The 16,636-nt window shown below is 39.6% G+C and overlaps 1 protein-coding gene across 1 annotated transcript in view; it reads left to right on the top strand.

Annotated features, from left to right (window-relative positions):
- LOC145488923 (uncharacterized) overlaps positions 1-16,636 on the top strand; it is a 64,464-nt gene that overhangs the window by 13,134 nt on the left and 34,694 nt on the right. Inside the window, exons 13-30 of the mRNA XM_081467815.1 lie at positions 4,664-5,290; positions 5,813-6,205; positions 6,993-7,102; positions 7,785-8,070; positions 8,842-9,035; positions 9,709-9,878; positions 9,996-10,168; positions 10,632-10,712; positions 10,993-11,168; positions 11,652-11,724; positions 12,123-12,233; positions 12,320-12,576; positions 12,870-12,978; positions 13,296-13,589; positions 14,587-14,700; positions 14,953-15,033; positions 15,336-15,470; positions 16,305-16,561. Of these exons, the coding sequence (XP_081323941.1) occupies positions 4,664-5,290; positions 5,813-6,205; positions 6,993-7,102; positions 7,785-8,070; positions 8,842-9,035; positions 9,709-9,878; positions 9,996-10,168; positions 10,632-10,712; positions 10,993-11,168; positions 11,652-11,724; positions 12,123-12,233; positions 12,320-12,576; positions 12,870-12,978; positions 13,296-13,589; positions 14,587-14,700; positions 14,953-15,033; positions 15,336-15,470; positions 16,305-16,561 (3,641 nt within the window). The remainder of the gene's footprint in view (positions 1-4,663; positions 5,291-5,812; positions 6,206-6,992; positions 7,103-7,784; positions 8,071-8,841; positions 9,036-9,708; positions 9,879-9,995; positions 10,169-10,631; positions 10,713-10,992; positions 11,169-11,651; positions 11,725-12,122; positions 12,234-12,319; positions 12,577-12,869; positions 12,979-13,295; positions 13,590-14,586; positions 14,701-14,952; positions 15,034-15,335; positions 15,471-16,304; positions 16,562-16,636) is intronic.

The raw sequence follows: 16,636 nt of genomic DNA, 5'->3' as shown, positions 1-16,636 counted from the left end.
CACCTGAAACAGCACGAGGTAATCACCCAGCGACCGCCATCAAATGGCCATCAATGTGCCTACGACTCGACTACGTAGACGACTGGATCATGTAATCCGCCATTTTCGTTCCACCGCAAACTCAAAAGATCACAGGCGGAAAAATATGCGGATTCGAGAGAAAATTGTTTACACGACAAAACTCTCCAGATTCAAAAGTTTTCGGATGCAAAGTTCCCACTTTAAATTCCGGGGAGTTTTTTTTTTCAGATTCGTCCACTTTTATGTAAACGGCAAAATCAATCCGGCACTGAAACGTTCCGAATTCATCACGAATCCGGAACAATTTCCTCTCGTGTAAACCTACAATACTGGCCATAAGTTGTTGGGACACCTCCCCCTTTTGCGCGCTAAAACCCTCGATTTCAACTACGTCCTTAAAGTTTTAGAACAAAAGATGAATAGAAGCAAGTACAATTGACCCCCCTCCCCCTAGCAATGTTGCATGAAAACGAAGCTATTCTAAAGACTAGATCGGATGTGGGAAAAAAGGAAAAAGGGACAATAGAAAGTGGTTAGACAGTTGTGTTGGAACCAAACGCGATTGCTGAAAAATCGCTATTATTGGAATAAGACGTGAATATCTATCTTCTCGTCTCTTTAGTTCGAGAATACTGTTCTAGGAGGCGAACAATTCTTCAAACGTGGCTATTCTGAAGCTATTGTCAAGGATTTTTTTCTTCAAGATTTTTATCAACATTGACAGGGGGAGGGGGCTAGGCGGGCTTGCGCGGTTTTGGTCTTAAAAGAGGCTGCCTGTGAAGTGATCTGCCGTAACTGTCCCAACACTTTTGACCAAGATTGTAGTCTTAAATGAACAAGGAACGACCATCTTGTTTTGTTCGCGGAAGTCGGTCACGGAAGAGCGAATTTCAATGAAATATATATATATATATATATATATATAATTTGATTAAGCAATTAGCCAAAAATAGGTTGGCCGCCAAAACAGTTTAGGGTTTAGCTTAACTCTAACCTTAAGTTTGACGACTGAAGAAAAAAAGAAAAAAAAGCATTGAGCATTTCAGTTGTTTGAAACAGAACCATTCGCGCACAATGAACTATATGTATAATACGTGCGTAACCTGCAAAGCAATCCGTCCAGCACAGTAATTGTTCAAATTAACAGCTTACCGAGACACTCGCAATGTCGATGCCTCTTATTTATGATTTAAACTTTTAGGATTTGTTTACTTTACTTTTTCCAACTTTTTAGAAGGAGAAAAGGCACTAAATGTGTTGGTACAAATAAAAAGGTTTAACCGAAAATCGATCCGTCGAAATCAATCAACAAATACAAATTTAATCACTGTAGCGTTCCTTCAGATCACGTAAGGCTACAATACAAACCAACAATATCAACTTGTCATTACGCCACAGGCGGCCCAAGCTCTCAATGTTATCCTTTTTTTTCTTTTTCCTTTTTATGCGAACGTTCAGGCTAACGTGACGTATGGCGTGTACTATTACATAACGACCGAATTTGACCACGCGAAACATGACTCTCGCCTTGCAGCATATGGAGGTGTTGTGTTACAACGGTTTGAATTTATAAAGGTTTGTATGGGAATGCAACGGCTTTGCTTGAAAAGCCAATTATTCTGATATTTTGTGAATAAAATCGACTTACCCTGTTGCTGTGTTGTGTTCTTTGTTGTTTGCCAGCTCCTCAGGCCGATCTAACACGATTTCGGCGAGTTATTGTTCTGTGGGTTTCCACTATTAAAAGAAAGACAAGGCCGGACACTGATTTCCGGAGTGCCCGCCGCTCCAGGCGAATAAATCCACTGAAAATAACCCTGCCGGCTCAATTCCTCCGTAGAATCGAAGAAGAGATGTCGAAGTTCCATGTCAGTTCACTCGCTACGCGATTCCGTCCACAACGCCTTCGCTACGAAACATTTATTTCCAGATTGCTTCGGTCGCAAAGTCGAAAACAGCCGTGTCACAAAAGTTAGGACACATTTGCGGTTCGCATAGTACCTTGGGTCACTATAATTAGCCCGACCGGGGGTAGACAGCAACGATTTGTCAACACGCAAACCAAAATGCTCCCCGGGTACCCTCGTGATTTATTTGACAAACCCACCAAGACGCGCATTGTAATCGGAAGGTTATGGCCTTCGGTGGCAAACTTCAAGATTTCTTGCTGATCGCCATTCAATTGAATCCTGAAAATGCCACCGGAAAAATTCGAAGCCATTACAATCGAGCAAAATCGCGAGGTGCGAAAAACATGTGCGAATTTGTGCGAACGTCAAAATTACGCGTTCAAAAGCACAAAATAAAACTGAAAACAATGTACTTACATCATAAAAAAGAAGAACTAAAACTTTCTGCTACCACATGGCGCTTAGAAATATGATTTTTCTAAGAATACTGAAAAGAATAAGCTGAAGAATTGCCGACTGGATGCAATGGGTTTCCTCTGACTTTGTGAGATCTTTCATTTGTAAACACGACTCGACTTGATTTTGATTGGTCGATGATAACAATGCGCGTCTTGGTGGGTTTGTCAAATAAATCACGAGGGTACCCGGGGAGCATTTTGGTTTGCGTGTTGACAAATCGTTGCTGTCAACCCCCGGTCGGGCTAATTGTAGTGACTCAACGTACTATGCGAACCGCATAAGTGTCCTAACTTTTGTGACACGGCTGTTTTCAAGTTTGCGAGCGAAGCAATCTGGAAATAAATGTTTCGTAGCGAAGGCGTTGTGGACGGAATCGCGTAGCGAGTGAACTGACATGGAACTTCGACATCTCTTCTTCGATTCTACGGAGGAATTGAGCCGGCAGGGTTTTTTTCAGTGGATTTATTCGCCTGGAGCGGCGGGCACTCCGGAAATCAGTGTCCGGCCTTGTCTTTCTTTTAGTAGTGGAAACCCACAGAACAATAACTCGCCGAAATCGCGTTAGATCGGCCTGAGGAGCTGGCAAACAACAAAGAACACAACACAGCAACAGGGTAAGTCGATTTTATTCACAAAATATCAGAATAATTGGCTTTTCAAGCAAAGCCGTTGCATTCCCATACAAACCTTTATAAATTCAAACCGTTGTAACACAACACCTCCATATGCTGCAAGGCGAGAGATTCGGTCGTTATGTAATAGTACACGCCATACGTCACGTTAGCCTGAACGTTCGCATAAAAAGGAAAAAAAAAAGGATAACATTGAGAGCTTGGGCCGCCTGTGATTACGCTTAACAAATGAACTTAGAACGATTTTCTTTCTAGAACTCGCTCTTGTAATTAAAATGATCAAAGAAAGAACGACAGCTTAAAAGGACATAGCAGTAACACCCGAACTCCAAGTAAATTGCTTTTAATTGACGTTTTTAATTAACGAAATTTCCAAAGCGATGACTTTCAAAATATTAAAGTTAAAAGTGGTCCATTATGTGTTTCTTTTTTCACCCAAATGTTCTAAGATAGCCATCTGCGGTTTGTTGGAAACGAATAATGTATTCACGGTGACCGCCCGCGTCACGCAATTGTTTACATTCTCACGGCGGTTCAGGGAAAAATCTATGAGAAGCACAGGCCAAGGCGGGCGACTTAAAACCATTTGCCCAGAGATATTTTTTGATTTTCAAACAGGTGGGTGTACAGTTAACCCGTAGAAAGTGTTTTTATGGCATTTAAAGTTGTAGCCCATAGAAAAATATGGCGATTTTTTAGTGCTATAATTCGTTTGCAACACATCGTAATATTTTGCGTTTCTGTTCGATCTCGTTTCGGGCTCAAAAGAAACCTCGATTTATTTTATTTTTCGCTCAATCATACCATGAAGACCTGAGCTGAATGTAAAGACCATTGAAAGATTCTTAAGTAGCTGCTGTGCGACGCGCAAAGCAATCAAATTTTCAGAAAATTTAGCATAACAGGAAGTAGATTTTGAGCTCAATCGGGGCAAAATCGTTTTTCGCAAATTTCTCCCCAAAAAAGCTGCATTAGCAGAAACTAACTATGGTCCGTTTGTTTACTAGCTAGGGCCAATCTATGGGCAAAAAATGAGCAAAATCGATTTTTCGACTTGTGCCGTTGTTTGGTCCATAGTTATGGGCACTGGCTCTTAAGTAATGTTTTGTATTCTTGTATTTGACCATATTTGGAGTGGAGCCAGAGTTCGTCCACTGATTATTTAACAAACAAAGCCTTTTGAGGTTAAGTTTATATATATCAAAAATTGAACAACTGAGTAAGATGTGCCTTTGCGACAGACTCGTACCCAGTCGCTATTTACGTGTTTTTTGGGGGGAAGAGAAGATTGGATATTAGGATGGATTAAAGCGCGCGGGGTATCATGGGAAGGGTCGAAGTAAAAATAGCCAATTTTCCTTCGACCCTTCCCATGACACTCTATTATCCAATCAACACGTAAATAGCGACTGGGTACAAGTCTGCCTTTGCGATAAGGTTAGAAAGGGAAATAATATGGTTCAATATAAGAAGCTCAAATCGTTAAGAAATAAGAAGTGGGAAGTCCATTTACCTCACAAATAACTGGAAACGAATGGAATATAGAGGAAGAAAAAGGAACGGATTTAAACGTTTAACCTGTAAACTTAAAAAAAGGAACAGTTCTGGCTTTTATTAAGGTTTTTATGTTTTTATTTCAAGCTGTTCCTTTGCCGGTGGCTCTCTTTTCACTAAGTGGAATCAATGGAACTGAGGACATGAGTCCAAATAGAGCAACTAAGGCAGTGTCTAAAAACATCAAATTTGCACCAGGTCCTTATGGAAATCCAAATGGCTCCGTCTTCTTCGATGGCGATGAAAGCAGCTATGTGGAACTGAAAAACACCGGAGAACTAGATGCTAGGTTCTCGATCAGTGTTTTTGCATGGGTACACCTTGACAACGGTAATGGCCCGATATTCGAGTATGGTTGCTCCGTGTCGGTTTCTCACTTAACCTTAGGAATTGAAGTCCGATATATGGGCAGGAAAATGTCCAAGATTTACTTGCTACATAAGGAGAACATTCTCCTAGCAAACGCTTGGAATTTCATTGGAACCACATACGACTACCACACGGGTATTGCAACCGTGTGGGTCAACAACAACACTGTCATTGTGAGATATATCGGAGAAGAGATGGAACTAGCAACTCAGTCTGATGTTAGAGTTGGAGCTTCCAGCAAACAGGAGAAGCTTTTCCGCGGCAGAATCTCGTGCTTACAATTCTATGATCAGGCGCTTTCGGTGGACCAAATTATTGAAGTTAAAGCAAGGTGTAACAATACCAGTAAGTATGTCTGGACAGTAAAGACAAGCAATGGATTGTTCTGATAAACCTATATTCTTAAGCAAGAGTAATACTTCAGTACCTTCTCGTTACTCTTCTGCTTTCGATCTTGCGTTCTTGTCCGTACGTAACTCCATGAATAAACGTACATAGGTCAGTAAAAGACGTTAGATATTTCGAGAAAGAAACAAGTTTATCGTCACAATAGAATACGTAAGGGCCAGGTGAACAAAGGTTAAGTTAGTTCTCCTTGCTGAATAGCGCAAACATTATTTTCATGATTGACTGGAATGTTACAGTAAAGCCCACACTTTAAGTTCGTGCTAAATAGTCACCTCACTGAGTAGCGCACATGTTCGTTTTGACTATTTAGTACCAAATGCAAGTGTGTAGTGTTCTTTAACTATCAAATCAGTAACAGTGACGGGTGCAGTTTTAAGCAAGGTGACTAAGTTACCACATGACCGGTCACTGGTTGCAAAGTATTGCAATTTTAATGTCGATCACTCTGTTTTTTTGCAGCACCTTTGGCCTGCAATTCCAACTTTTTCCCCTTCCATGGTGGCTGTTTCTCAATAAATAAAAAGTACTCAATAACGTGGAAGTATGCTCTTTCACAGTGCAATCGTGTTGGTGGTACCTTGGCCAAGATATCGCGGGAAGGTTTGAGATATGCATTTTCCAAACTGTTAGAACAACAGAAACCAGTACTCTACAACTTGCACATTGGTCTTACCTCTAGGGATGATTGGGTTTGGATAGATGGCAGCCCGTTGAATGCCTCTTTTTGGATGCCAGGATATCCTACCGTTTTTAGTGCGATCCAGAACTGTGCTGTTTTATCGGCCGGCTCATCGACCTTACAAAACATTGATTGTCGGTATGCCATGTACCCTTTGTGTCAGAAGGAATCTGGTAGGTTACAATGAGCTGCTTCCTTTCATAAAAGGGGTGTTTGATTGCGTTTTTGTGAAATGGGATGAAAGTTAAAGAGAAATTGCGTTAATGGCTGCGAGAATATTTCAGGTTGGAGATTTTGGTGTCCAACTATCAACTATAATCTCAAGATTTTATTTTAAATCTACATTAAGTCCTTATTCACCTCAAATCCATCAATCCCCCCTTTCCTCTTCCTCATAGACTCTTTAAAGTCATCAAAAAATTCCTAAAATTGCGTGGAACCTTCCACTGTTAACCTATTTAGATTGGCTGAAACTTCAAGGAGAAGGATGTGCAGCAGCTGTCGTAAGCTTGTAATTCTATTTGTCGTCATAGTGTAGCAGCTGTTATTGTTTTAGGGCTAGGTGCATTGTTTCTGTTGTTTGTTGTATTGTTCTCTTAATCGAGCCATTCATGTGGGACCGTATAATTATGAGAGTTGCTACCTGACCCCAAAAAGATGATGAGATAACAGTGCCAACTTGGTATGAAAAATGTAGCAATCAACCGTACTCAGTCCAGCCTTAGCCAAATTTTTATAGACCTTAAAAGCGTTTTCTTAGCTGTGAAAAATGACGGAAGTATTCATCAATTGGTTCCCATCATTTCCAAGCTTCTGTGGCTTAAAATGTTCCCGACGCAGCAAAACAGTCTCCAATAAATACTTTTCTAGCTCTTCCCGATCACATTTTTACTTTTTCTACGTAATCAGGTTATCATTAAATAAGTTAGATCAATTTTACCTTGTTTTTCGTTTTGTTAGTTAATTCACTGTCACAAAGGAGTTTGACGCAAAGCTCAAGTGTGCTGCTGGATTATAATCCATCTCTGGCCATTGATAGATCTTACACCACTTGTTTTCGTTCTCAGAAGGTAAGCCGCCACACAGATGGTTGGAATAGATTCAAGTTGGAGTAGAATCACTGATTTCAGCTTCTATTTGTATTTTGTTTGGCTTTATTTCAAATCATGCTCAGTCTTGGTTGAAAGTATATCAATAGAATGATATTACAAGCTATTTGACCCTTACATGTTCCTTCTGTACTCTCCCTTTTCACAGCATCATGTCTACCCAAACAGAACAATCATAGTCTTTTCTTTGTTCACGTTCTCTTTCCTAATCTCCTCTGCTGCTTCTTCTGGCCTCTACTGTATTACAGGTGTATTTGAAAATAGTTCCCTTGTTATCTTCCCCTTTATCTGACTCGTTCACCAAAAAACCGTGACAATTCAAATCGAGCTTTTGTACGGCATGTCAATCACTCATTTATGCTGCTTAGATTTTCACAACTAACCAAGAGGCCTTCGTGTACATGTGATACGTCCAGGGGCGTTACCTTGAAAGACGCATTACAATCCATTTCGAACAGCCATCCATTTGAACAGCCACCAATGAAACTACCCTCAACTCCGGCTTCGAACACAGTCTCGAGATACTACAGGTCGCTATTACCGCAAGTGCTAATAAAAACTGTTGATCACAGTAGGCTTGATTTCTGTTCGGTTTTATTCTCACAGTTTTTTTATTTCATTCTTTTCAATGTTTTTTATCCAGGAGTCCAATCCATGGTGGCGAGTAACCCTTGAAAAACCACTGTACGTTGAATCTGTTGAAATCACCGATAAAATCGATTGCTGTCCACGTGACATTGGAATGATCAAAGTTGCTGTCTCCACCAATCAGACTGGTGATCCGTCTTGTACAAAATCGTTGAAATATGGGAATACACAGAAGTACAAAGTACACTGTTCTCCACCTGCGCTCGGACGTTACGTGACAGTAACGCTCAGAGGGGATAATGTCACGCTTGTTCTCTGCTATGTTCTTGTGAGAACATTTGGTAAGTTACACCGCATGTACCTCCTGCGTGTAGCCTGCAAGACGAAGTTTTAATAACTTATGTGTTGGCAAGTCGAGATCAAATAATGCTAACAGATTTACCACTGTTTTCCCTGCTACGCGACCTTCGAAATCACGACGCCTTTCGTAATAGACTTCCGCTTTTGCAGACCAGTATTCCATATAAGGTACAGCTGTTCGATTGACGGAAAACTATTGCAAAGAGCGTTTTGATTTCGGAGGTCGCGTAGCAGTGAAAACAGTGACAATAAATGTGCATTTTTGTTGTTTGAGCAGTACGAGTTTCATTTTCTGTGCCTTGGCATGAGGAATTGTCCCGGGCCCTCTTTCTTCTCTCTTAGTCCCCACTATTCTTTCTTGCATATATTTGGTCTCCTTCGGTGACTTCTCAAGGGAAAGAGTGCCAATTTTGAAGTCCACCTGACGTTTTTCTTTTCAATTGCGTATACCAAGTGTACAAGCAGGGCGAATAAATAATATTTTAAGGGCCACATCTACGAGCCTGTCTCTAGAAGTTGATATGCGTTTACAATCAAACCGAAACTAAGAAGATCAGTTAAGATCAGTTAAGATAGTTAAGATCAGTTGAGATCAGTTAAGATCAGATATCGATGATCTCCTTTGCTTAAACTTCTTGATTTATTAATGAGCTTGAGAAGGGTATGTGGAGGAAAAAGAACAGAATATCACTAGTTAAGTCGAGTTACATGGTTGTTCATTTTACCATTGTTTCTCATGTTATCTTTTCTAGAGTTTGTTAAAGATGCTCATGGTGTTTTACGTGAAGGGTGGTATGGCGTAAATTACAACTCCAAAATGTCGCCAACTATGCGTGGCAATCCCTCGTTTAAGAGTGCAGTAGAAAGCGAGATCGTCCTGAGGGATTTCGACGCACCAGTCAACATGGTAGAGAACTACATTCAACGATTGACAAGTTACTTACAGGTAGAACTTTTATTATCAAGGCATAAATTACCAACCGAGCTGCAGTTCAATGTAAATTGTTAACGTTATGGTAATACACCTCTCTGGTGCGTACAACGTGTCAGTCTTGCACCTAGATTGCGTTGAGGTTAAGCAAAAGCTCATTGGACAGTTCTATAGGAATATTGAATGAAAAGAAGACCGTTTAGAGCTGATCGAGTTCGTGCATCAGGAAACCTTGCCAATCATAATCACAATATGTGTTCAACTGGAAGTTTGTGATACAAGCTCTTGCCGAGATGATAGAAACTACAACAGGTGAAAGTAACTGCTCTCAAGGATTTGCCATTTGGCAAAACAATGGCTTAAGACTTCAAAACACGAATCACAACCGACTCACAACATTTCTGCCGATAAAACGCAGTCGTTTCTTTATAGATAATACTGTGGACCCATTCCGCATTGATTTCTTGTGCTGATTACTACTCACTGGATGGTCCTGGATAGTAAGAATGGAAATTTCTTTGATTTACTTATCCGAACAATCTGCGTTTCCTTTTCTTTATTATCTCAAACAAGTCCTACTGTATATTAGTATACTTGTATTTGAATTTTCCGATTGATTCCGTAGAATTCCGCAGTTTTCATGCACTACACGTTATTTCTTGCATGTAATTACGATGTCATTTTATAGGTTCCTGAAAGCGGCGATTATACATTTTACGTGTCGTGTGATGATTTTTGTGAGTTGTGGAAACATGATGTCAGTGTCTTTGAAGAAGGTGACAAGAAAGCTGAGGAGAATCTAAGCAAGCAACCAGTCGTTACCTTGACAAGATCTACTCTGCATCGTCAGTGGAACAAGTAAGCCATTTGAGAGCTTAACGAGAAGGGATTCACTTTGTGCCAGAAACTTATTAGTATATTTCCTCTTTGCTTTGATAGCGAAACTTAACTGTTTTTCGTGTATTCCTGTTGAAGGTACCCAGAGCAAATGTCGCAATCAATCTTTCTCGACAAATGTCGACTGTATCGAATGGAGGCATTTATGAGGGACGAATCGGGCAACGACCACATATCTGTGGGCATGCGCAAACCGAATGGGGAATACGAGCGACCTATTCCAGGGACAAGACTGTTTTGGACTAAACCAGGTAACTTTAACTCAACTAGCAGGCTAGGTAAATTTACTTGTATCTAACGTTGACGATGACAACATCGATTGGAGACGAAAATGTACAACGAAAGGCTTGACTTGCGAGCAAGCTCTTAGACCCCCTACTCCAAGAGAGCTTGCTACTTCACAAAGGAAGCTTTCTCACAGGCTACGAAAGACAATTCTAGTAAGATGAATGTATCTTTTAGGGGACTGAATGAAATTAAATTTTATTTTGTAGGTTTTTTGTATATTACATTTTTTTATATATATATTACCAATGAGCGTGTGTTGGATACGAGGTTATAAACAACCGAAGAAGCGCCAACTTGGTTACAATCATTTTCCATCTAACAAGAACGAATGAAATAAACTGTTAAATTAAATACTCACTAACCTGACTGAATTTATTTGCTATAAATCGAGTGGATGACGTGAACATCGTGCCTTACTTCCAACAGGAGCACGGAGATTAGAGGTAACACTGCAGGATCACAAAACGTTGTTGTCCGGCTTTGTTGGTTCAGATTTACGTATTTCAGGTTAGTTTTTCCAGTTCTTTCTTTTAATAACATGACTCATAAACAGTAGTCACGATAAAAGATAAGCGACTTCAAATGTAAAAATTTAAAGAGGCCATTAAAAATCGAATCGTGATCAAAGAACCTTCTTTTAGTGGAAAGTATTACAGTTTATTGTTATGCACTCAAAGTTGCATGGTGAGGTATTTTTTCATAGCTGTCAGAAAGAGCAGTCAACTTGCAAATGTCGTTACCTGGATACAAAGAGGTTAACCTTTGCTATTCTTGAATCGAAAAACAGGTTATTACCAGTTTTGCTGTGAAGGTGTATATTGCCCGGATTGCCCGCTGGAACTGAACATGTCAACCCTTGGACAAAACGTAACGGTGAATTCGGTGCTTAACTTCTCCTGTGTAAACACATCATTCACGGCTACTTTTAACACGAACAGGCAACCTGGAAATTCTGCAATCAAGGTCAGTTGAGCACTTGAACTTCTCTTTCCTGTGGTAATAAATTTACCCGGTATGATAATGAGAATTTTTACCTTGATTATTTGGATTAACATCTTGATTTTAGCCAACATATTCCCAGAAAAATTATAGATAATGTGCCACGGCCATACCTTTCTGCAACAGGTCAGTTACATCTTTCTAAGCAGTTCAAATATATGATCTTTCATATATTCACTTGCATTTTTTACCATCTACGGGTATATTACGGGCTCACAATGTGACCAGCTCCCAGTTGGTAGAGTACAGTAGGTCAGTAGGTCAGTTGGTAGAGCACTGCACTGGTATTGCAGAGGTCATGGGTTCGAATCCCGTTCAAGCCTGAATTTTTTTTAGGCTTTAATTTTAGAGCTGCTTAAAGTTGTGTATGTAACTGCGATGAGCAATCATGTCTTCATATCTTTCTCCGCAATTCAAATTTAAGAACTTTCATATCTTCAATTGCAGGTCAGTTATTCGTTTGTCGAGAACACAGAGCAAATTGTCTACCAGGGAATATTGGGAAATGTTCATCTTCAAGGTAAATCCCTATTTTTTCTGTTTTACTTTTTCCGTCAGACACCACCGAATACAACTTCCTAAAAAGTCAATGGCAACCTCTCTGGTTCCGTCCTCTTCCATTTTCAACTTCAAAATCACGTTTAAACTTTATGGAATGTATATTTTTTCTATAAGTATCGTGTCTTTGTCACTAGTCAGAAAACCAATGACACAAATTAGAAAGTGTTCAAAGTCTCTGGAAGAATTTATTCCATAGCACCATAGCGATTTAGGACCTTATACATGTATTGTAGGGAGCAACCTCACTAAAAAAGCAAAATAGTTCATTCTGAAAATGGAGTATCATGTCATTGTTAATTTTTATTGTAGATGTATTTCCCTTATTTTTTATGAACGCTCAGTTTGTTTTCTTGCCAGCTGTGATACTAAATGAATGCAATTTTGAATCTGGATTTTGTGGTTGGACCAGCATTGGCGAAAATGACAAGTGGAAGCTGTCTTCTAATAAAATGTTCACTAAGTATCCAGGTAGGTTTGTGATGAACGTTTCAATTTATTAACTATTTAAATTTTTTTTAGAAGAGTGTTACGGAACACAAATTTTCTTCCCTCAGCTCGTTTTGCTTACATCGATGGCCTCTTCAAAGCACAGATAGAAAGTCCCGCGTTACCATGGAAACCATTTCATCAATCCGTTGGCTTGTGTTTGCGGTTTAATTACGTCATGCCTGTTAAATCAAGGTCATATTTAAAGGTTTTGCTCAGAGAACCAAAACAAGGAAATCTGTTATTAATATGGCGGTTGGCTGGAGACCACGGTGAACAATGGTCAGCGGCTCAGGTGGCTTTGCCAGGCGTCAAGAATGTTCAGGTAAGAGCGAACTAAAAATGGCCCTTTCTGAGTTGTCTTTTGCCACTTTGTCAAAACGAGTCTTCGTGCGAAACCATTCATATGAAAATGTGTTCCGCCTAAAGGTTCATTTTCAAGCAAATCAAACTCATTTTCATGTGAAAGGTTTTGCACAAGGACTCGGTTTGAAACAGAGGCACAAGGTAAGTCGGAAATGGGCTGTTATTTTGCTGTTGTATTATGGTGGTTACTAAAGCTAAGGATGTTAACTTTGTTATACCGTACGATCCGGTATTTCTTCTTTTAACTTGTAGGTAATCTTTGAAGGAGAAGGTTTTCTTGATAGCGAGATGAATGTAGCAGTGGATGACGTCATGGTGTTAACCGAGAACTGCTCCATAAGGCCTTACTATGCTGAGCCAGGTAATTTGGTGATTGCTTGTTTTATGTCGTCAGTATTCTCCCTTGAACTATGACGGGAGAAAGGATTCACCTAGGAAAGAAAATGAGATGATCACACTAAACGAGAGATTTTATAGATTCTCAGGTATCAGTGTAAATAATTCCTTAGGGTCTTTAAAGTAGATTTTTATTGTTGCCATCTTATTTTTATTGTTGTACTTATTTAAATTTACGTTATTGTCTTTGAAAGGTCTCTTAGGGGAAAATCAATAAAGTATGAATGTATACGTATGTATAAGATACTATAGGCCGCACCAAAATTTGTTAAAAAATTAATTTTAATCATGGAAAATGGTTGACACAAACGATTTCTGTGTATAAATGGCTGATTAGTTTTGTGGTGTTTTTAGGTTTCAGCTGCGCCGACACTCAGTTTACATGTAAAAATGGCGAATGTGTTAAGAGGAATTTGCAGTGTGATGGCAACAAGGCGTGCAAAGATGGTTCAGACGAAGACAATTGTGAATGTCCTTCAAACATGTTTCAGTGTCAGGGGGGAGGATGCCATCTTGCAACAACTGTGTGCGACGGAACAAATAACTGTGCCAATGGAGACGACGAAAAAAACTGCCGTAAGTTGACTAATTGTTTGTTAAATTAAATGAAAGAACTAAAAAGCTCTTGAAACTCTTCAAATACTAGCGGGAGCTAGACGTTTCATGCTTAGCCCTAATTCAGTATTTGGTCAAGAGATAGAAAGCATGTGCCATGTTTCTATCGAGTTTTAGTATAAATCTACTATTTTTCTCTTTTGAATGCCGTTCTCTGATTAGCTACGCTACTCACTATCTTTTCTGTGATAGATAGTGAGTAGCGTAGCAGTGTATCCTTGTTAACAAAATGACGGCGGCTTCTTGACGTTTTCGAAGTGTCTGTGAAGAGGATTTAGATACAGTTTTGAACGACTAGTAGATTTATACTAAAACAATTAGATTATTCGCTCTCGATTTCTATGCGTGATCGCCCTCGTCAACTATCACGCGATAGAAATCTCGAGCTCATAATCTAATTGTTTAATAGAAACACGCTTTCAAACCAATCACCGCGCGTCTTTACAGTCACAGGGCTATTTTCTAAAGTAATATATCACACACGAAAGATCGTGTTTGACCACATTTCCAAACGCCGAGAAGAGTACGTAACGGAGTATTTTTGACGAATTTTGAGATGTTTAAAAATGCGGTCTAACACTGTCTTGAGTGTTTGATATGCCTCGTCAATCGAAGCTAAAACTAAGAAGAAAACGGAGAAATTAGATTGCAAAAAATCTATGCTAATTAAGATCAGATATCCAAACACCGTCACGGTCATGATTTCCTTTGTTTAAACTTGAGGAACTGTTAATGAGTTTGAGAATGTGTTTTTCACACACTGAAGAAGTGTTTTCAAGAGCTTTTTCAGCCTTACACTCTGTTTTTCGTCATAGTGTCACGCATCATATGAGTGTTTAGCTCATTTCGACTAATCGTTTGTTACTCGTATAGTCTTTTGGGATTTCTAACATTTTTATATACATGCATGAATATATATGCACTGTTGATATCTTCTTTCGTCCATATTACCTTTCAGAAAATCCATGCCCCTCTAGTTACCAATGCCTCGATGGAAGTTGCATTTCTTGGTCAAATACCTGTAGTAAAACATCTTTCTGTGTGGATGGAACCAATACACCTTCTGTGTGTGGTAAGTCAGACTTACAACATTGGACGGATCATCTCCGGCTGATGTCGTACGTTTTGCACTCCATTATGCGTCCCACGTCGGGGAATTCGGAGAGGAATTCCTCCCTTACTTTAGAGTCTTTTCGGTGGCCTTTTCATGTCTTGGTTAGCCTTAAAGGATTGGGTTTGTTAGAGGTCTTGGCGTGGAGTTTATTTGGCCTGATCCAATAAGGTCATATATAGGAGCGTATGTGTTTTTTACTTTGCTTTGCAGAATTTGGGAATTGCCATCTGAACGATTTGGGGTGCACCTCGAAAAATTCCAGTGCACATCACAGATGTAAATCTTTCAGAGGTAATAACCACTATAATCTTGTCTATTTGGTATATTTGCGCATTTATTCATTTCAAAATTACCTTTTTTCTTCCATTGTAACTGAATTCACATAGTGCATGCAAATCACTTACAATATGTAGTAGCTAGAAAATTGAAATGCGTTTAACACGGTTAAAGTCAATAACAATAAATAGGAAATATTGTTAAAATGACACAATCTCATTTGAACGTCGGGATGACCAGGACGAAGGGAAATAATTCGTCTTCATTTGCTCGTATGTTGTTCACTCATGCATATATCTTTAACTGTTTCGGAACAGGTCACTGCAGTTTTGAAAACGAAAACTGTGGACTGAAAACTGACAAGAATGCAACGCTCCACTGGACCGTGGGCTCAGCTCAGACGAGGAGAGAAAGTACTGGACCGAGTTACGATCACACGTTTAATAAAGATGGTAAGAAAAGGCGTCACTGAAATGAAATGCTGGCATCTGGACATTAGTAAAGTTAACTGATTTTGATGACTATCCAAGTAGTAAAGTGTTTATATGGCGGCAAAATCGGGATCCCCATTCAGTGGCACTTTTCCAGTAAAAAAGAATGTAGTATGAAAATAATTTTCAGAGTAAGCAGCACCAATAACAGGATTTTTGGGAGACTGAAGAGATTAATTGCCATTTCCTCTACTGTTCGAATTAAGGGAAGATTTGCCTGTTTTCATTACCTACAGCAGATCGCAAATTTACCTGCTGTTTTGGCGTCTAGTTCTAAATGGATTAAATCTGGCCTTTGCGATCTTTTCCACTCGCTTTAAAAGCTATTATTCATTTCAAAGGAGTAACGGTAGCATCCTGATTTTCCGAACGACCCAAGGGTTGTTGGATACGTGAAATTAAGATTCAAGTGCACGTGGCTCAAATGGTGCAACTTGTACTGGTCATGGAGTGGAGTCGGTTTATCATTTGTGCGATTGGTTCAAGTGGCGACCTGTTACTTTTCAATGAAATAACATGAAGCAATACTTGGAAATGCTGCTTCTCAGTTGCATTAGCTGCACTCACTTCAACCTATTTCAGCAAGTAGTTTTAGCATAAACAAATTTGTCACGTAAAACGCGCCTTAGAGGACAGGCGACTAAACGCTGTCACAATTACTGAATTGAACTAATTCTAGAGATACAAACGGTGAAACCTATTTTAATACTCGTGCGAGTTGTACCACTTGAATCACTTGAACAAGTGGTGAATTTTAATAAGTTTTTGATGACGTACTCCGTTCCTATTTTGCAGGATCATATATGTTTGTTGATGCTTCCGACAAAAGCCCCGGACACGAGGCGAGGCTGCTAAGTGGCTGGATGGAAGCCAATGAAACAGTTTGTCTTCAGTTTTGGTATCACATGTACGGCTCAAATATTGGCAAACTTAGTGTTTTTATGAAGACTAACCAATCAGAGGCTCCCTGTCCCGTCTGGAGGCTGTCAGGAGATCAAGGAAACCGCTGGAGATTTGGACAGACGGCTCTGAATAGTCCAAATTTTTATAGAGTAAGTTGTAAACCGTCACTTAAGGTCTGTTAAAAGTCAAACTTAAGCCTTAAATTTTTTCCTTAAAGTTATATT

Source organism: Orbicella franksi, chromosome 1, assembly GCF_964199315.1.
Source record: "Orbicella franksi chromosome 1, jaOrbFran1.1, whole genome shotgun sequence".
Taxonomy (NCBI): Eukaryota; Metazoa; Cnidaria; class Anthozoa; order Scleractinia; family Merulinidae; genus Orbicella; species Orbicella franksi.
The sequence above is the reverse complement of the archived record's forward strand: the minus strand, read 5'-3'. Positions and strand labels throughout refer to the sequence as shown.